Source organism: Phocoena sinus, chromosome 3 (genome assembly GCF_008692025.1).
Source record: "Phocoena sinus isolate mPhoSin1 chromosome 3, mPhoSin1.pri, whole genome shotgun sequence".
Classification (NCBI taxonomy): Eukaryota; Metazoa; Chordata; class Mammalia; order Artiodactyla; family Phocoenidae; genus Phocoena; species Phocoena sinus.
In genome coordinates, this window is record NC_045765.1 from 160,502,259 (window position 1) to 160,523,432 (window position 21,174).

The 21,174-nt window shown below is 44.3% G+C and overlaps 1 protein-coding gene across 2 annotated transcripts in view; it reads right to left on the reverse strand.

Annotated features, from left to right (window-relative positions):
- Positions 1 to 1,764: 1,764 nt before the first annotated feature.
- Positions 1,765 to 21,174, reverse strand: part of FBXL7 (F-box and leucine rich repeat protein 7) — a 422,210-nt gene continuing 402,800 nt past the window's right edge. For both annotated transcript variants that reach the window (XM_032625625.1, XM_032625626.1), the window contains 2 exons: positions 12,566 to 13,177; positions 1,765 to 5,097 (listed from right to left, as the gene is read on the reverse strand). In XM_032625625.1, the coding sequence (XP_032481516.1) occupies positions 4,361 to 5,097; positions 12,566 to 13,177 (1,349 nt within the window). In that variant the 3' untranslated portion in view covers positions 1,765 to 4,360. The remainder of the gene's footprint in view (positions 5,098 to 12,565; positions 13,178 to 21,174) is intronic.

The following is a 21,174-nucleotide window of genomic DNA, read 5'->3' on the forward strand; positions in this document are numbered from 1 at the left end:
TTCACGCAATATTTACCTAGTCCCTAAAGAGTCTCTCTCCCTCTTCTACCGTCTATTAACTTCTCCCTGAACTAATCATGATTGCCGGCTATTGAACAAATGTGCTACTTTTGGTGACTTTTCTGTGGAAATTTAGACACAGTAGGCAATTTTACTGCATTATTTTTCCCTTAAAAATACTCGGTCAAGGGGCTTCCCTGGTGGCGCAGTGGTTGGGAGTCCGCCTGCCGATGCAGGGGGCGCGGGTTCGTGCCCCGGTCTGGGAGGATCCCACATGCCGCGGAGCGGCTGGGCCCGTGGGCCATGGCCGCTGAGCCTGCGCGTCCGGAGCCTGTCCTCCGCAACGGGAGAGGCCACAGCAGTGAGAGGCCCGCGTGACGCATAAAAAAAAAAAAAAAAAAAAAAAAAAAAAAAAAAAAAAAAAAAAAAAAATACTCGGTCTTTTTGGTTTCATGTTGCGTGCTCTTGGATGTCAAACTTCTTGAAGCCTTTTTTCTACTTCTCAACAAATGTCAATATAAGAATTCATGGACCTCCAGGGCAAATGCATTTTATTGACTTACCTTATTCTGAGATCTGGACAAGAATTGCATGGGTCTGTCTACCTTCGAGTTATGGTTCCAAAGCAGTTAATAGTCCCATTGGTTTCCGTGAGAGTCATTAAGCAGCTCACATAGGGTGAGAAGAAGGTTGAAGACAACTACATTTAAAATCGATATCTCAAAACCTTTTTACTTGCTAAAGATGGAGTCTGTCATTCATCAATCAGTACTTACTTTCTGCCATGTTGATTTCTCAGATCTGAAAGTTTGGGTGAAGAGATATTTGGCATTTCTCTTTTTCCAAATGACTGATAATTTTCCCTTTTAGATCAAGTTGCCATATTCTTCTCGCAGGTCGTAACGCTCTAAGACTTTTTAAAAAATTTGTAACAACCAATGGTCAACGTAAGTTTGAAAATTTCTCCAGTGTTTGTAACCAGTGCCAGGGGAAGTATATTCAGGGCCACAGTTACTTATTTAAATTCTGAAATCTAGAAAGCTCTGCTAAAATTGCTTCTTCATTATGCTTGCACAACTTAATTTGGTGACAAAACCTGACCTGAATAGATACAAGGCTATTTATAGCCTCTAATAATCTTATGTAGTTGACTATTCACATCCACTGCTGTAGAAATAGTAACACATTTATGAAGAGTGCTGGGCTTCCCTGGTGGCGCAGAGGTTGAGAGTCCGCCTGCAGATGCAGGGGACGCAGGTTCGTGCCCCGGTCCGGGAGGATCCCACATGCTGCGGAGCGGCTGCGCCCGTGAGCCATGGCCGCTGAGCCTGCGTGTCCGGAGCCTGTGCTCCGCAACGGGAGAGGCCACAACAGTGAGAGGCCCGTGTACCACAAAAAAAAAAAAAAAAGAAAGAGTGCTGTCCAAGATTCTACCAAGGGTGTTACAATATACTCCATAGATAACTTCCTAAAATGTGAAAAATTATAAATTCCAAAACACACCTGACTCCAAAGGGTTGGTGAGGGAATTGAAGACCTAAATTAAACTGTGAAGGTAATGATTTTTCACTTACCTGCTAAGTTTCAGCGAAAGTCAGTGAACTAAGGGGAATGACAAAACCATGGGTGCCACTTTAAAGGGACGACAAATTCAGTGACCCGACCTGCTCCCTACTTGGACATGAGGCAAGTTTCTCCCTCACTCTTGATCGTCACCATCTGAACACCAGGCTCCTTTGGCCAGGGTATTAAATGAGGCTTAACCCAATTACGAACATATTGCTTTATTTCTTGGCGGTAGTAAATTAAGGCTTTTCAGAGTCATACAGCACGCAGTGATTGGAACATTAGAATTAAAAAACAACAACAACAATGAGCATTCAATTTTGCAAAGGCAGGAAGGAAGCAATGTTTAAAAACAGATCAATTTCCTAGTGAGGCTTTGTGCTTGGTCTCTAAAAATCTGCTGAGCTGTTACCCCGGGAACCTATGTCATAGGTACCTACAGCAAGGGGAAGCAGAATGGTTGAAGAGAAGACTGGGGAAAAGGGAGAAACCGGGAAGGACAGTCCATGCTGGGCAATCGGTGTGAAAAGTCGGCTTTGTCTCATGTTTGGAAGACGTTTAGGTGCTGCGGTCAGGTGGTGGTGATAAAGGTATTTGGAATGGGATGCCCCTTCTCTGGTTCTGGGAGCCATTTTGGACCTCTCCTCTCATTCCGGGAGAATGAAAGCAGCTCACTTGGAAGATCCCCAGTGCCAAGGGTTAGGCAACAATCCTTTGTGACTCTCAAATTCTGAAGCTTTAGACAGGGTCACAAGTCATACAGCAGGGAATGCTACCTTCAACCCCTTTCACGGTTCTAAACCTTGTGACCATCACTAGATACTATCCCCAGCCAAACAATTCCTTTTCCCCCATGGCACACAGCCTTGAGCGCGCCTCTAAGCTGCTGGCGGTGTTGACTGGAGAGGAGGTCATATTTCATACCCTACCTCCTGCTTCTCAACGTAGGACAAAGCCACGCAGGAGCGCAGCTGTCAAGTGGGGCGTAGGCTCCATCTGAAACCCATTCCACATGCTGGACTTGCAGACGCAGAGGTTCTGGGTTTGGGTGGTGGATCCTTTGAGAAAGAAATGGATGAACTGTTTGAACAGTGACGGAGGAGGGCTGTTGCCAAAGAATAATTTAAGAGAGGTCATGGGTTTATTAACAAAAAGCAATTAAATTTCATGAAAACAAGCAGTGGAATTTCTGGCATCCTGACTTCACATGAATGAGGATAGCAAATGGATTTCTATCCAAATAGGACCATTTAAAATGCATACTTGGCAATGACTTTAACGTTGTATTCCAAGGGTCTGGTTGGTGGACCAGCGCCTAAGTCTTATCATTCTGTTCCTTCTTCCGTTTGTGTGGCACTTTTGAGTGCACAGGATTTAAACTACCTGGAAGTCTGCTCTGCATCTTTGACGGAGGACATGCAAACAGTCACAGGGGAAGGCACACAAGGTGGCAATCTGCAAGATTAAACACTTATGACTTAACCCCAACAGGCTTCATGCGATGAAGTCTGGAGGCACAAGGAGACAAACAGATGAGAAAAGTAGAAATGTGATCTGAATGACAAAGAACCGAGGCGTCTGTTCCTCCCAGCTGCAGGGCAGATGTGTGCATGCATGCCACGTGTGCAGTGAGAGGGATTTGAAAAACCCTAGAGGACATGTGTTCTCTTGCGCCTCCCTTGTTAATTAAAAATTATGAGTGCCTTTCCTCCTACTTGAAACCACTCAGAAAGATCAACCTGACTAGGGGATGTGGGTTTTGCTGTGATTAGGAATCCCATGGCCTCCATACAATGGTGTGGAGTGGAGTGATGCCGAAAGCATCTGTGTACGGAAACCATCCATCTAGCTGGGCAGGAGAAGATGACTAAGAGACCCGCTCACCAAAACAAACAGGCTGTGAGTGATACTCAGATCGGAGTGAAGGACATACAGGACGCCGGTGGTGGCATGCCTCCTGAAAGCATCCACAGAATCAACACCCTTGGAAGAGGTAGAGGTCTCGTGTGCTCTATGCCAAGGAGCCTGTGTTTACTGACGTCTCTCTTCCCTCAGCTCTAAAATGGGCATGAAGCTAACCCTCGATCAGATCAGAGAATGGCCTCTCATTCGGTGCTGGAAACCAAAGCCCAGAGAGGTCAAGTGCCTTGCCCAAGGTCACACAGCTCGTAAGTGGTAGAGCTGCGAGGTGGGGGAACAACGCAGGTCTCTCCCTCCACCGTGCTGCCTGCCACCAATGATTCTTTAAAAAGGTTTAGAAGCGCTTCATATATACCAGGTGCTGTGATGTTTATCTAACAAGAATTTGCTTGGGTGTGGGGCTGAAAAATGTGCTTTAGGCCAATCAAGGAGTTGAAAGAGGAGGTGGTCTGGAGAGCATTATTATTCTGATAATTTGCTGTCAGTGTAGGAGAGGGAGCAGTGGGGTAGGAGGGACCAGGGTGTAGACCTCGGGGCTGTGGCCAGGAGGAAGGAGACAGAGAGAAAAAAGCGCATTCCTAAACACACTGCAATCCGCTTTCTGAGGTACACCTTTCTGAGACGAGAAACTGCCTACAAATGACCTGACCCCCCAAGAAACCATTGGCTGCGATAGAAATGTGCCCCCCAGCCTCCTTTCCTGGACCTCTGTTGCCCACGAGAAATAAGGAAAAAGAAAAGCCAGATTCCTAAGAACCTTCCTGGAAGAAAGAGCTGTTACGAGTGGGTGTCGGCGCTTACATACGCTGCTTTGAAAAAATATTTTGTTTCGTTCATGTCTGTATGAAGACAGCGACGGCTGGAAGCCGTCCCTTCAGAAGAAGGCAGGGTTGGTGTGCTCAATGACGCAGCGCTTGCAGTGGCGTTTCACGAAGCGCAGGGCCTCCACGGACACCTCGCAATCCTGCACATTCAACATCTGCAGGTCGAAGCAGTTGGCCGCCACGATCTGCAAGCCCTGGCCCGTGATGCTCTCGCAGGACTTGAGGCTGAGCCGCTTGAGATTGAAGCAGTTCAGGGCCAGGCACTCCAGGCCCGTGTCGGAGACCAGAGGGCATTTGCCGATGTCCAGAGACTTGAGTTTCGCGCAGTTCTTGGCGAGGTACTCCACGCCGTGGTCCGTGATGCCCTCGCAGCCCCTCGCGTTGAGGTAGCGCAGCTTGCCGCAGTACTTGGCCACGTAGCGGATGCCCACGTCGGTGACGCGGCCGCAGTGGGCGATGCTGAGGTACCGCAGGCGGGACTCCAGCTTGGCGATCTCTCGCAGGCCGAAGTCGCTGACGAAGCGGCAGTCGCTCACGCTCAGCTCCTTGATGGAGGCGCAGTAGATCATCAGGTAGCGGAGGCCCTCGTCCGTGAGGCGCACGCAGCGGCGCAGGTACAGGTGGGTCAGCTGCGTGCAGTGCGCCGCGATGGTGTGCAGGCCTTCGTCCTCCAGCACGAAGCAGTCTGTCATGTCCAGGTAGCGGATGGAGATCTGTTTGCCATGCAAGGGGGACAGTTTAATGGAGGCCTCCCGGGTCAAGCTGATGCAGGTCACTTTGGAGCACCCTACACGAAGAGACAGAACACACGCTCAGAGCGACCTCCGAGAATGGGGGTGGTGGTGCGGGTGCAGTTGGGGGACTCCTTTACGGATTGCTAGCCCTCTCTGGATTCAGGTCCTGAGGTTACCCCTTCCCTTCCCAGCCCCTACGGAGGAGGAACGCCAAGAATGGGCTTTCCGTGTTCATTTCATCCCTTAACGACTTTGGGTTTAAGAGGCTTTGGGGCTCTAGAATCAGAAAGCTAACGGTTCCAACTCCAGATCCATCACTAGTTGCCTGACGTTGGGCAAATCAATCCTTCTCGGTACTTCCTTTGTCTTAAAATAAGGATGAGCATGTCCCCTGCAAGGTGGCTGTGAAGAGGCAATGAGACCATGTGTGTAAATATCCTGCCCTGGCCCTGGAAAGGTCGGGAAGCTCAGTAAAGGTTAGTTCTCACCCTACCATGGTCTGGTCCAAAGAAGTGAGATATGAGATAGAAGGGTTGGCCATGACCTGGGTGTGGCAGAAAGAGAGCATTGGCTTGGGAATCACAAACAAGTTCAGATCTACTTTTTACGGCCTGAGGCAGGAGGCTTAACTTTCCTGAGTCTCAGGACTCTCCTCTGAAATGAGGATGAGTAGCTGGCGTGCCTCCACGGGGTATAATGAGGATGCAACGGGAGATAATGGATACGGACGTACTCTGAAAACTACGGCAAATGTATATACCAACAGTTATTAGTCTAACAAGGTGACTGTCTAGGGATTCAGTTCAACCCTCTTTGGTCAAGGAGGAACAATTGTGTCATAGGGATTATTCCTCTAGCCCCTCAGTTTCCCTGCCCTGCCCTTACAACCTCTACGGTCTATTCTCCTCACAGCAGCCAGAGAGATTCTGGAAAACAGAATTCCATCTATCATGCTCAAAGCCTTCAGATGGCACCATCTCACACCACGTGTAAAATCGAAAGGGGCCTCCAAGGACCTGCACCCCTGTGCCCTTATCTCTTACCCCCTCTTCCAACCCTACTGGCCTCCTTGCTGGTTCCCAGATGGCTCAGGTGCCCCCCTGCCTCAGCATGTGTGCACTGGACAGGGTTTCCCTGGATAGCGCCATGGGCCACCTCCACTTTCTTAGGTCTCTGAGCAAATGTCCCTTTACTGGACAATTCTTCCTTCTTCACCCTGTATGAACTAGTATTCCCATTTATTTTCAGCACTTGTTATCACCTTGAGGCGCTATATATTTATTTATTCACTTACGCATTTGCTGTCCTCACTCTGGAATGTGAGCTCCTAAGAAAAGGGATTCTGCACTGTTCACTGCTGTATCCCTCATACCTGGTTCATAGCTGGTGTTCACTAAGCATCTGTTGAATGAATGAATGATTTACAGAGTGCGTACAGTCTTTTCTAAGAAGACCTGATGGGATAATCCAACTTCCAACATTTAAATGTCCTCGGGACTTTGACCGTGGCTGACGTATATCTACATCGAAAAACTGATTATCTGTTTTATAGTTAATTATAATGCCTCTTATTTATGTTGAATTATGAAGTTTACAAAGTGCTTTTATAAACACTTTCTCACTTGATTCTTAAAAAAATCCATTTTACAGATAAGGAAATTAGTGCTGAGGAAGATATCTTTAGATGCCTCTCGAAACATTGTTTCCAACCTCCCTTCCCCTAAGAATGTCTGTTTGTATATGCATTTTATATGCATATATTTATACTATATATTATATAATTATATATTGTATATATAATGAATATTGCATATATAATATATATATAATATATAATGAATATATAGTTACATATGAAGCCCTCATTTAATTGTGTATTTCAGTTCACTGGTTATTACTCTTTAAAATATGTACAGTATATTTTTCATATATGAATATAATTAATATCCATAGCCGACACACATTATATAAATAAATGTATATGTATACATATATTTCATCCTGCTACATAGACTGCATATATACTTTTCATTTTCTCTTTGCTTTCCCCAAATCCCTCTGGCAGCTCTAAAGACAGGTGCCTCAACCCTGGCAGCTCTGTGCCTTGGTTGACGACGTCATCTCCAAGGCTTCTAAACGACCACGTGACAGTGCTAGACAGGGGGGACTTTTCCTCCCACTCCTGGCAGGCTGCCCAGGAAACTCGTATAAAATTGAGGTCATGGGAATAATGAGGTTCAGAAGCCATGTGCTACCAAGTCAAAGAATTTCAGGAAGGAGCAAAGCATATACTCCAACACTGGAGAACAAAGATGCAGCTTGTCGAGGCTGCCCACACTACTCCAGTGGGCTCCGTGGTTTTGCAGAATGTGGTTGGTACCGTTCAACTGTAACTTGGAAATCTTCCTTTATTTTGAATTTCTTTTTTATACTGACTGTGATCCTGCTTATGCTGAATTTATATGTTCACAGTAGTGGTTGCCCATCTGTGATGTTTTTCAAGATGATATGACAACCTTTGTTCCTAAACTCTTAGCTCCAGTTTCCTATTAAATAAAAAAAAAAAAAATCTAGTAAAATCTGCTGCACTCCAGGGAGGATACTCTATTTGGTCCAGGGAAATATCAATATATGCTTGGTTTTTGAAACTAAGCCCCAAATTTAATGAAATACTAGCTGAGCTCAGTTTTGGTAAAGACACTATTTTGATATGCTTGTATCATTTTAGATCAATAATTTAAAATTTAAGCTTTAGCCTTAATTCTTACAGATTTGCTAACTTTGGGTTGGAAAGAAAATAAACTGGTTCATGGCTCAGCAGGTAAAATCTGTGGCTAGTGGGTGCATTCATACAGAAGAGACATGGAGAGAACCTGAGAAATCGTTCAATTTAAACTTCAGTTTTTAAAGATGAGGCATCTCAGATTCAGTGAGATTATAGGACTTGTACAGTCAGAAGAGGGAAAAGTTTCCTGATCCAAGGTTTCTAATATAGCAGGGATGGTATATTCAGCATGCAACTGATGAATTGCATGAGGGATTTACAGTAGATGTGTCAGCATGAAGTGAATATTTAGACACTGGGGCATCAGAAGTCTTGGGAGTGGTGATACCTGTATGGGGATTCTTGGAAGAGAGAAACAATTTTAATACACAGATATGGAGCCCAGGTAGTATAAGGTAATAGTATGAGCAAATTTGAGAGACAAGAAAGCATAGAGGCAGAGGGGGAGTGAGGAGTGTTGATAGGCTAGAACATAGGATTTAATGGCAACTAAGATGGGAATGGTCCATTGGGATCAGATCTTGGGGGCCTGCCTTAACATTCAGGGTAAGGAGTAGGGATATTACACAACAGAGAGTGAACAGTATGGGTTGAATAAATCTGGGGATATCTTCAATTAATTCCAGATTTGGTTCAGCTTTCACAAATATGCTCTTCATTACCATTTCCTCTCATTATTGGGGTGATAATATCTACTTCTCTGGGATATAAAAGGCCTGATGAAGACCAACTACTGTCATTGAAGACCAACCTCTGCCTTGCAAGCATGTTAATAACAATGGCAATCCAAAAATGATGATAACAGTCATGATTTATCGAATGCTTACTACATAGTTTTCAGCAGAACACACATGTGAGGACTTATCATGAATTAACTCATTTAATCCTCCCAACGAACGCAATTTTACTGGTGAGGAAGTTTTATTTACTGCACACAGCTTCCTAAATGCTTGTTCAGAGTATTAACCAATGACAACTTTGTTTGAACGCTTCAGAGGTCAAGATGACTGTTTAGGGCTTTGACACCCCTCTGTTCACTTAATTACAATATCGTAAAGTGCAGAGATAAAATATGCCTCATTTTTGCCCATATAAAGCTTGTAATGAATCGAGAGAAAGGAATCTGGGAATATACAAGTATACAGTTGCAAAACCCAGTAACACTCTACCTGCTTATACTCAAAAGGTAGACACCTGGGAGGAAACCTTCAGCTTACCGGGCACCAGGCAGGGAAGGCTTTACTTAAGGGATGCTTGCACTGGGGCTCCAGCAATGAGAAATCTGTTAAGAGGGCTGTTGGGGAGAGGCAGGGGGCAGAGGAGGGAATGGCACGCAGGTCAGAGAGTGCCCATACATCACAGTGTGCACAGGCATGATGTGTTTGGGAAATGCAACTGGCTCTATAGAAGGGAGCACTGAGGTTACATAGGAAAGGCGTGAGGTTTGAACTTGAAAAGGGCAGCTCACAAAGGGCCATATATACTCTGCTGAGGAACTTTTTCCTGTATGTCGTGAGGAGGAATTGGAGATCTTATGTAGGAAAATGAATGGTTAGACTTGCAGTTTGAAGACATCCCTTTGGAGGCTGGCTGTGTGGAGGGCGGGTTGATGAGGTTGAGATGGGTGTAGGGACAATGATGGGAGAAGCATGCATCCAGGCTGGCAGGTAGGGGAGAGGGGACGGACTCGAGATTCTGGGGAAGTAGAATCACAGGGATAGGATTCAACTGGTCTGATATAAAAGATTAGGAAGAATAGTAAGGAGGACTCCCAGATCTCCAATTACAGGGGATCCTTTTGAAGCCATTTCACTTGTAATAATCACAAGATTTTATACTTAAAAATTGCTTAGGGGCTTCCCTGGTGGCGCAGTGGTTGGGAGTCCACCTGCCGATGCAGGGGGCACGGGTTCGTGCCCCGGTCCGGGAAGATCCCACATGCCGCGGAGTGGCTGGGCCCGTGAGCCATGGCCGCTGAGCCTGTGCTCCGCAACGGGAGAGGCCACGACAGTGGGAGGCCCGCGTACCGCAAAAAAAAAAAAAAAAAAAAAATTGGTTAGTCTTAATATATTCCATTGATGTTTAAAGATGTTATTAATTGTGATATTTAATTTTATGTGTCAGCTTGACTAGGTGACGAAATGCCAAGATATTTGGCTAAACCTTATTTCTGGTGTGCCTGTGAGCGTGTTTCTGGTTAAGATTAACATTTGAACCGGGGAACTCAGTCAAGCAGTCTGCCCTTCTCAGTGCAGATGGACACCATCCAATCTGTTGAGGGTCCGAATAGAACAAAAGATGGAGGATGGAGAACTCTCCCTCTGCCTAAATGTTTGCGCTAACACAGTGGTCTTTTCCTGCCTTCGGACTGAGACTTACACCATCAGCAACCCTGGTTCTCAGACTTTTAGACTCAGACTAACTGCATCATTGGTTTTTCTGGGTCTCCAGCTTGCAGACGGCAAACTATAGGACTTCTCAGATGCCGTAATTGTGTGAGCCAATTCCTCTTAATAAATCTCTTTATATATATACTATTAGTTCTATTTCTCTGGAGAACCCTGAGTAAACTTTAATAAAAGGTAATAAGTGATAATGAAAAAACACTAGAGCTAGTTACAGTAACTTTCAATGACTTGAAAACATAACTTTCAAAGTGGGCATGCTAGGGATGGGAGGGGCAGTCTCACGTCCTCTGGGGGAATTAGGCTCTAGACCAGCGATGAGTCTTCCGAAGTCAAGTTTATTGCCATTGAGGAGGTGGTCACTGTCAGAGGCCAGCTGTAAGACCCAAAGGGAACAAGGCATAGGTGAAATCACAATTTCTAGATTCCCTCAGAACTGGAGGGCACTGTTCAGAGGTGGTGATACAAATCCATCCCTATGGCTTGTTGGGTCCTTCAAGTTCATCTACCTGAAAATACCCATCACCACTCCTGCCAATATCAACAATTATGTGCTCTCGGTGAGTCAGAGCTTCCCCTGTGTACACAGTCTTTATATACCCAGATCACAGCGTGTCATCGGAAGACATGTGAGGAAGATACATAAATATTTTAGGTTCTGCAACGGGGCAGGTTGATAAAGACGAAGGGCATCAAGGCTTCCATAATGGTTAGCAAAGGGACCAAGCAGGATCCATACACTCAGGCTAGAAGCCCAGAAATTTCCATTCTCAAATAGCCAAAGTAGTTTCTGCATTTCTGAATTTCAAACGGACTCCAAGGACAGAACACAATTGCTTGCAGCCTGTACTGAGGGTGCATGGGCTGCCCCTTTAACTAAGATGAGGATTCCAAAAATGAGTCATTTTCTAATCTGAGAAAATGAGGTGTGTATAAAAGAGGCCCACAAGCTTCAGAATCTTAGCCTGTTAAAGAATCCAATCCCTTAGCCCCCCCGTCCCCCCCTTTTTTTTTTAAACGAAGAGGAAACATATCTAGAGAAAGCTGTGAATTGTCCCAAATCACAGAGTTCTGAAACTAGTTTCTACCACAACACAATGCTTTCTTTTTCCAGAAATCCTTGGGGGGAAAATGCAAGAAAACCTTTTAGTTTCCTGCTTCTTTATGCCAACAGCTGCTCATGACAAACCGAACATACAGTTTCTATGGCTTTGTCCTGGAGCCAGCTGAAGGAGGGGGGCGAAGAGCTGCTTTCCAGCAAGGGAAAGAATCTGCGAGAAATAATTGACTGTCATCTGAAATATTTTCAGATGTCGGTTTTCAAAAGAGAGAGCGAGCTCAGAGAGGCGACTTTTACCTCAGCTTTTGCCGGAGGGTATCATTTACCTCAGATGCTTGTAAATCCCCAATTCTGTTTATTCACCCGTCACAGTGGTTTTTACTTCTTGACCCTCTTCCCCAACAATCCCTGAGGTTGTAGCTCACGCTGTTCATTTCTTTAACTCCCTGATGCATCTTACACATTTCAGCCTCTCGAATGTTCGTCTTCTGACTGAGCAGTGGATGAGATAAAGAAAGGCTGTTAGTCCGGCTGGATCCACGTCTGTCTGGCGCCTAAGTATGAGTCTGGGTTTTAATTCTTCCTGCCTGAGAGAGGGCTTCAAGCAAAGCAGCCATGCTGGGATTTCCTTCATTTTTTAAAGGAACTAAAAAGGCTCTCCCTGGTGGGCCCTAACCTTGTACTACCAATTGAGAACTGTGCTTGAGAAAAGGTGCAAAATCAACCCAAGGGTGAGGAGAGTAGGGGTGAAATATGAAGAGATGCTTGGCCATGATGGCTTCTCCCCAATGTCTGCAAAATGGTGAGCAACCACAATCACAGGCCACAACACAGAATCAGCTTAGACACAGCACTCAGGCTCCATGAAACAGTAACCAGTGGATGTCAGGTCACTTTCTAAACTACCTCCGTTTGAGTTAGAGTTGGTTCTTATTTATCTGTGATTAGATGTTTAGTTCCCATGATCTACGGTTGCTCTGAAATTACTTTGAGAATGATGGGGAGGAAAGACACGCTTAAAAGTCACCCCAACTTGAACTGCCAGACAAAAGGTGCCTCTAGTTCCTCTAAGAAGTTGACATCGTTTGATGAAAGGCATACCTCTGGCCCCCAGGGTCATGATTCCGTAAAGACAGTCTTTCAGGAAGAAGAGTCAGCCTCCTGACCCCTGGCTATCACAAGGGGGACCCTTCCCAGGTGGCAGTGTCCTTTACGGGTTCGGGATGGTGCGCTGGGAAGGGCCTGCCGATGGCAGGTCAGTGGCCACGTACCTGACACATCCAGATGCTCCAGATTGGGACAGAGGGACACCACATCGAAGACTGCCTCGTTGGAGATATTGTAGCAGCCCGAGACTTCCAGCCGCCGGAGCTCCGGGCAGCGCTGGGCAATGGTGTAAAGACCTCGGTCCGTGAGCCGCCTGCAGCCACTGACACTTACGGTTTCCAGCATGAGACAGACGTTGGGTGTGTCCTGACAGAGCCTGCGGGTCAGCACCTTGAGGGCGCGGTCCACGTTGACGGTCTCGCCCGTCAGGCGGATAGTCCTCCAGAGGCGCGGGTCCCAGGCCAGGTTGTACCAGCGGCGGCACACGCGGGCGCAGCGGCACAGCTGGTTGGTGGGCAGGAAGGAGAAGATCTGCACCATGGCGTGGTCCGGGAGCCGTTCGATGCTGGCCTGCTCCTTCGGGGGCCGGGAGGCGAGCCGGATGAGCGGGTGGGTGAGACGGGTCGGGGGCGGGGAGTGGACCATGGCCACCGTCTCCCCGGTGACGGAGGACGAGGAGGTGGACGAGCCCCTTCCATTCTGAAATCCCGGCAGGTTGGGTGGACATATCAGGGCTGGGCTGGGCGTGCTCAGTGTGCGCATGCTCAGGTCGGAGTCTGGCAAAGGACACAGATAGAGCAAAGGGTTAAGGATGGCCAGAGCGGAGCCCCGGGAAGGAGGCAAGGGAGGTGACACTCATGCCACTGACATCCTTCCTGGGCCGACCCCTGCTGAATCCATCACCGGAAGTGGGAGCACATGCACGTTTCACCCATTCCAGAAAAGGGCTAATCCTCCAATATCTACATCAGGGGTGGGCAAACTATCTGTAAAAGGCCAGATAAGAAATAGTTGTGGCACTGCAGGCCATATGGGTTCTGTCTCTGTTGCAATTATTCAACCCTGCTGTTTTAGTGCAAAAGCTGCCATAAACAATTCGTAAACAAGCAGTCGTGGCTATTTTTCCATCCAATGTGTCCTGTAAAAACAGGTCAGCTGATTTGGTCCAAGGGCTAGAGTCTGCTGACCTTTGATCCACGTTAATGGTGATTATCTAAAGGGCACAACTTCAAAGTTTCATTATTTCTATACTGGGAAGAAAGCTCATACATTACGAACACAAACTGATTGGCTTTTCTAATTATACTTTAGCTAGGCAGATGGTTATGCTTCATTTACGAATGAGGGGAATGTGTTTCACAAGAGGGGAAGACTGGCCGTGGGTATAGAGACCATTTGCTGTCTCTGCCCTCACCTGCCCCCTGGGGTTCAGTCCCCCATCTTTTGATAACCATACCCCAGACTCTGCGGTCTGAGTTCTGGGGAGCCCCTGCTTCCTTCCTCCATTAGATCTAGCACCTCAGATGGTATTTCCAGGCCTTGAATATCTGTGGCAATACTTATTTTTCCTTCTTATTAATCATTCCTCCCTTTGCATTTGAATAATGTGACTCTTATTCTGTTCCTCAGAACCAGAAAGATCACTTGATGAAGATGCAAGTGGTTTTTAAGCTTATGAGAGATTGAGAGTTCTCTAGAATACTGCTTTAAGAAGTCTGCTCATTTCATAGCTGCCCCTCTCCCAACCTTGAGAGACATATATACATATGTATGGAAAAATTTATTCTCGTGCTATATAAATATATTTATATAATATACATTTTACATATTTAGATGGATAGATTTATTTAGGAAGACATTTATTCTCTTTCTAAATATGTTTATATATTTCATACAGATGTGTGAATATACATATATATATATATATATAGAGAGAGAGAGAGAGAGAGAGAGAGAGAGAGAGAGAGAATGAATTTACCTCCAAAATACACATTTCTTTACCTGTGAAATAAGTGAGTTGATTTAGATAATTTATAAGTCATTTCCAGCTCTAATTATAGCTCTAAAGACTTAAACAAAAATTCTATCCTTGTGTGCTTTTTCACATTTCGTACCTTCAGAATTTTCAAACACTTGTCTTTTCAAAGAACTTCCGGCAATAACATATAACACAAGAACTTCTGACACAGGACATCTCTGCTGTCTACTTGTAGTTTTCCTATTGATATACTTTTTCTATTTCTACGTTTTCTTTTGAATTTACTTCTCTGTAACCTAACACTGAGACTGTCCTACACATGTCCACCACTATTGCTCCTGGAGCATCCTTAAATTATTATCTGTCCACCCCTCTCCCCCCGACACACCTATACATACACCTTGTCTGCCTCTTGAAATGCAAACACCTTTTGTGACTGAGTGCAAATGTCACCTCCACTAAGAATACTTCCTTAGTGTCTCTGAGATATAATTAATCCCTTCCCTTTGGAAATTCCCACCCTTTGTTATACAGGCATGTGTGAATTTATCTTTCCCTAATGTGGCTCATTGTATTATTTTTCTCTCTTTTGCATTTCTCCCTATATCCCCATATCCTTTGTCGTGTATCTTTGCAGTCTTCCTAGGCAGAGTATATTTCTTCCGTCCAGTGATGTTGGCTTTGGCCACGTGACTTGCTTTGGCTAGTGAATATTAGGGGATGTGATCTGTCCAAAGCCGGTTGTGTGGTTGGGCTTGCCCACCTGCTTCTGTCATCACCATGGGAAGAACATGCTTGACTGGTCCACTGATCTTAGGATGACGAGAGGCCCATCATCTCATCAGATGAGCAGACAGAACTGGCCCCAAACTGCAGCTCAGGGCCAAGCTCAACCAAGCCTGGTTGGAGTCAATGGATGCCCAGATGAACCACAGATGTGGGAGCTAGAATACTGAGTTTTGGGATGATTTGTACCACAGTATTGCTGCGGCAACAGACGACAGATATGTCTTCTATTACACTAAAAACTCCTTTGAGACAGGATTAAATCCTTTTCTTATTTGTGTCCTGGCAGCCCCTGACGTAGGTTTATGGTACATAGTAGGTGCACATAAATGTCTTGACTGGAAAGGAAATATTTATATGTTTAAAAAGGATTAATATCTAGCTTGGCATGTACTTTTCTATCCCAGGTGGTATACATACTGCATTTTAAGTCATTCATAAGAAAAGAAATATGTACTTCTCTCTTTTGTAATCAGCTACAATAAACAGTAAATCTTTAAGGAAAAGCTTAAGTGTAAACCAATTAGGGATTTCAGAACTGCCATCCAAGCTACCATGGTACTAACCATCATTACATGAACTCCAAGAATTGCCTCTGAAGTTACCATTTTTCTTAGACAGTTGAACAACTTCTTTTGGACCAGGAAGGAGGGGCAATCTTAGGCTTTCAGCTCTGACATTTTAGCAGCTGTGAGGGCTCTGAAATCTCTCTCCTGCCTGCCTACATTCTGTTCGTCTTGAAAGAGAAGACACTTAATTGTTCTGTGGAGACTTGCACGGCTTGATTTAGGCCCCCGAGGAATGAGCTATACTTACGGTGGAGGTGGAGTGGATTCCTAAAACCTGCATCTGTAACGGGTTCACTTTTCATCTCTCTTTCATACTCCCAGCACTGGATTATAGGAATGCACCCAGATTGCCTAGCACTGCTGTGCACTTAGTAACGCTTTTAGTTTTTTCTTTCTTTTCTTTGCCAATAATCATGCCCTGGTATTAAGGGAATTCACACTCAGAAAAAGATGGCAGTCTGGCACCTCCGTCGGGAAAATTCTGCCCTGGGAGACTCAGGAGCACAGTAATGGCTCTCCTTTCTAGTGCTTGGCAACCGGATTCTCATCAGTAATTCATGATGGCTCTGCACTGCTCCCCAAGGTGGGAGTAGAGTAGGGAAGTCTGGGAGATTTCGGCCAGGACACCTGGATGTGTCTTTTTCCAGAGCATACACCAGGTTTCTCTGAGTTTTTCCTATTTATTCTACAGTAGGTCAAAAACCCTCTGAGAATTTTTGCAAGGATACAGTTTGTCATAATTGAATAAATAGCACCCGATAATTATAAAAATAATGAAGAATGATGAGTAATGCTATGGTCTGGACGTTTCTAGCCCTCTCAAAATCATGCTGAGTGAATCTTAACCCCCAAGTTGACGGTCCTAGGGGTGGGGCCTTTGGGAGGTGATTAGGTCATGAGAGTAGAACCCTCATGAATGGGATTAGTGCCTTTATAAAAGAGACCTCACAGAGCTAGCTCTTACTTCTGCCGCGTGAGGTGGCAGTGAGAAGGCAGACATCTACGAGGAAGTGGGTCCTCACCAAACACCGAGTCTGCCAGCAGCCTCTTGGACTTGCAGCCTCCAGAACTGTGAGAAATACATTTTTGTTGTTTATAAGCCACCCAGTGCCTTTCTGCAATAGTAGCCTGAACAGACTAAGACAAATAACACCTGGAGATATTTATATCTAGATGTTGTCACGAAGTATCTTTTCTTGATATTTTATATCAAGAAACATATATATTTGGGGAAATAGAAATACATAAATTTTTTTTTCGCAGAATACATGCACACATATACACATAAGCACATATTTTAAATTTGGAAATAAACGCTATTATGGAAAAAATATGCATAGCTTGCCACACAGTTTCTTTTACCCTTTGATACTTGGAGCCATTTATTGCCACAAGCTATGGTTTATATAAACAGGAAGTACTTTTTCCATATAGAACTATCAAGAGTCCTAGAGTATAAATGTCTATGTGCCGGGAAAAGGTAGTATGGCTTCAAATTCAAAACAAGGACCATTTCCGCTACCAAGTCATGTATTTCACGTGCCCATGGCACTGCAGAAGAACCTAGTGCGCTCTTTGTACATAGTTTTCTCTCCTATGTCCTTTTCAGAGGACTGGCAGCTAAATGGACATTGGAAACAGCTGCTAATTTTTCTGATAGAGCTTAGAAACAAGGATGCTGATGCCCTGATACCTGGACACACACACAGAGAGGAAAGGATCAAAGACAAATATTAAGACGACAGTTAGAAGAAACCTGGAACCCTCCTCCTGGCCTTGCGACATTGCAAGACAAACAGAAGCAGAAAGAAAGATGACTTTATATGAACTCAGAATATGACTTTAGAATATTTTGTAGGAATGAACATATTTTCATATCTGAATACCTATTCCAAGTGAATTTCTACCTATCTGATGTCTTGAGGGCAAACTCAACCTGTTTATCTTAACAGTAGGGTGATACCCATTGGGAGATAACACAGTATAACAATAACTGAGAGGCTATTACCACTACTTTTTTTTGGCGGTATGCGGGCCTCTCACTGCCGCGGCCTCTCCCGCTGCGGAGCACAGGCTCCGGACGCGCAGGCTCAGCGGCCATGGCTCACGGGCCTAGCCGCTCCGCGGCATGTGGAATCCTCCCGGACCGGGGCACAAACCCGTGTCCCCTGCATCGGCAGGCGGACTCTCAACCACTGCGCTACCAGGGAAGCCCTATCACTACTTTTAATACATTGTACACTTTTGTATACATTTAAATAAAAATTAGCCATTATAGTACATCTTTCTTTACTGTCCCCCCTAGGCAAATGGTGAGATGCGTGGATAATATATGGAAGAACTACCCTGCCAGGCATTATTTTGAGCAGGGAAACTAGCACTGGCAGAAAGTACCAAGTGAAATATACATCTCCAAAAGCTTCTATCAAGAATCAAATCTACTGCTGCTTGCATAAGTGTCCTTAAATTCTGAGAAGTCCTTTTGATAGCTGGAAATGGGATCACGAAATGGCACAGAGTAGCTTGTTTAAAAGCCCTTCTTTCCTGCTGCTTCTATGGTATCCACATGGCCATGAGGCACAGATACCACCCACAGCGTTCTTGGCAAGAATCACTGGAAGGGGGGTATGCAAAAGCCGTTTGGATCACTTCTTTGAAGATCAAATGTCCCCTGAAATATCAGGACAAGGAATGTCCAAACTCTTAGGAGACAAATACATCTTCATCACATATGAAAAATTTCCAGAATGTACAAGGTAGGTGGCTTTTGAAATTTACCAAGACTGCTGTCTACTCTGCAGACAAGCTATGAGCAAACCTTTTTCAAAGATAAATACATGAATTGGTAATGGAATCAGTTAAAGGTACACTCAATGAATTACGTCGTTGTAGGATGGATCAGTGAATGGACGGATGGACAAACAGACAAAGCTATAAAAGGAAAATGATAAAATCTGCAAAAAAGGACATGTTTGGTTAATTTTATATATAAAAATGGAATTGGAGGCTTCCCTGGTGGCGCAGTGGTTGAGAGTCCGCCTGCCGATGCAGGGGACACGGGTTCGTGTCCCGGTCCAGGAAGATCCCACATGCCGCGGAGCAGCTGGGCCCGTGAGCCATGGCCACTGAGCCTGCGCGTCCAGAGCCTGTGCTCCGCAAACGGAGAGGCCACAACAGTGAGAGGCCCGTGTACCGAAAAAAAAAAAAAAAATGGAATTGGGAAAGAGGTTGTCAGTTATGAATGTGTAAGACTCTAAGAAGATAGAGATGAACACATGTGAAGGTCATGAAAGCAGAATGGGGAGAATTTAAGGAGAAGTGAACAGCCGTTTTTTGCAATAGCACATGTATTTGTGGCCTGTGTCTCTTAATGATATCGGGAAGCTGGATATATCCCCCAAACCGAAAAAGAACATAAAAACACACACCACTGATGTCTGCGGGAAAATACACAGAATAAACTGCAAGGAATCCATACACAGGGATAGACACTCTGGGTATGAAAAATTCAGTAGGTTGAGCTGCTGCAGATCCTTGGATTACAGATTTATAGGCAGAAAAGAAAGTGACGATTCATTTATTCACTGGATCATTAACACACATGCTTACTGTTGCCTGAGTGCCCAGTGCGGTCTGGAAAGGAGGAGTTTTTGCACTTGAGTAGATTATAAAGCAAATGTTCCCAACCCACCTCCTTTCTGCACTGCAGCCCCATTCAAGTACATCCACAGCAAAGACTCTGCCCTTTCCAATTGCTTGTAGCCTTTAGGGAGAGAGAAAAAAAGACTCTATGTTGAGAATGTGCCAGAATCACACAAAATCCAGGATAGAAAAGTACGTCTAGGTCTGGAAACATAGTCAGTTTTCAGGAGTCCAAGGTAAGGACAGTGAATATAAAATCTAGTAGTGGAAAACATTTGAATTAAAGAATATTTTTGGTAAACTTTTGGATTTTCTCAAAATGAGGCTAATTTTTATTTCATACAATGGAGATCGTAAATCAAATGAACAGAATTATACTTTTTTATACTGATATTTTCATCTGTTTTCTAAAATAAGAGACAGTGGATACTTTAAAGTTTAAGAACTTGTGGTTCCATGAATAATTTCAAACATTTCCAAGTATGTGAATTATGTGCGAATGATGTGCTTTATGTTGTTAAATTAAATATGTAAAGAATACCAAAAAGTATAGCTGTCTTTTTCTGGAGGGAAAACCCTATGACCTTTTATTCTCATTGTTTCAAAAGTCCTGGAAATTTTACCTCTTCAGTAATTATAGTACGGTATCAAAAATATTCAAGGCATCTCACGCATACCATGCTTATTAGACACATTTTCTTCTAACTAGATAGCTGCCCGTTTTGTACAAGTTTTATTTTCAAACCACTGCTGTTTACACTCTAGGAAGTCATATTTACATTGCATTGGCCTTTCAATGTCAAAATTTACAAAGCAACTCTGCATTTTCCCCCTCTGATTACCAAAACTTTTGTGCAAGATGCTTTCCATTGTAAGCTGCCTTTCTACTCAAGAACTCTTGCCATAAAAAGCAAAGTTTCTTTTCTTAGCTTAAACTCAAGCTTAAAAAAATAGATCCATAAAACCTAGCTAGTAAAAAAAAAAAAAAACATCTAAGAGATCTTTTCTCTTCTTGTTTTTATTTCAAAATATTTTCTTTTAATGTTTCACATCAAGACACACCCTAGAACTTATTTGAGGTATTGGTTGCTATAAAGTGGAAATTTATACAGACAAGGTTAATCCTGCATTTTACCTGGGAGGGGTTACCTTTAGGACTCAAGGGTTCTTGTTGGGAATGTCCTTCAGAAGGTGGCATCCCCCAGGATCAGATTATGGCTAAGACTTCTGCACAAGAACAAAAACCGGCTTTGTCAGTCACCTGGATCAGTCCTATAAAGATAGAGGTATGGTGATTGGTCCCTGAAATCTTGACGAGGGTGTGAGGGTCCTCTCATATCAGGGGATATAGTCTAGTCCAATGCCTGGCTCTATTTTTATGATTAACACCAATTCTCAATTTATCCAGTTTTTGACTCTAAACTGATTTGAGTGTGGAGTCGATTTTGTCCTTAGTTCCTCTAAAAGAGAACAGTCACACTGCTAAGGAAGCTTTTAACCCACGTTGCCCTAAAAGCCATAATATTATATAATCAATGAAATGTACAGAATGGCACTTGGGAATCTATAGTGCGGATGATTTCGCCTGCAACGCAGAGTATCTAGAAAGGATCTTTTAGACAACTTATCTGAGGAAATATCAAGTGGCCTCAGAAACTATGTAAGAGTCCTGGATTATAATTAACCAGCTCCTTATGGCTTTACTTGTGTTGAAATGATAATGCCTAGTACTTTTTAAAAAGTCTGTAAAATGGCAAAGGGAGATGACCTTACACTATTTATTTTTAATGGAAAGCAG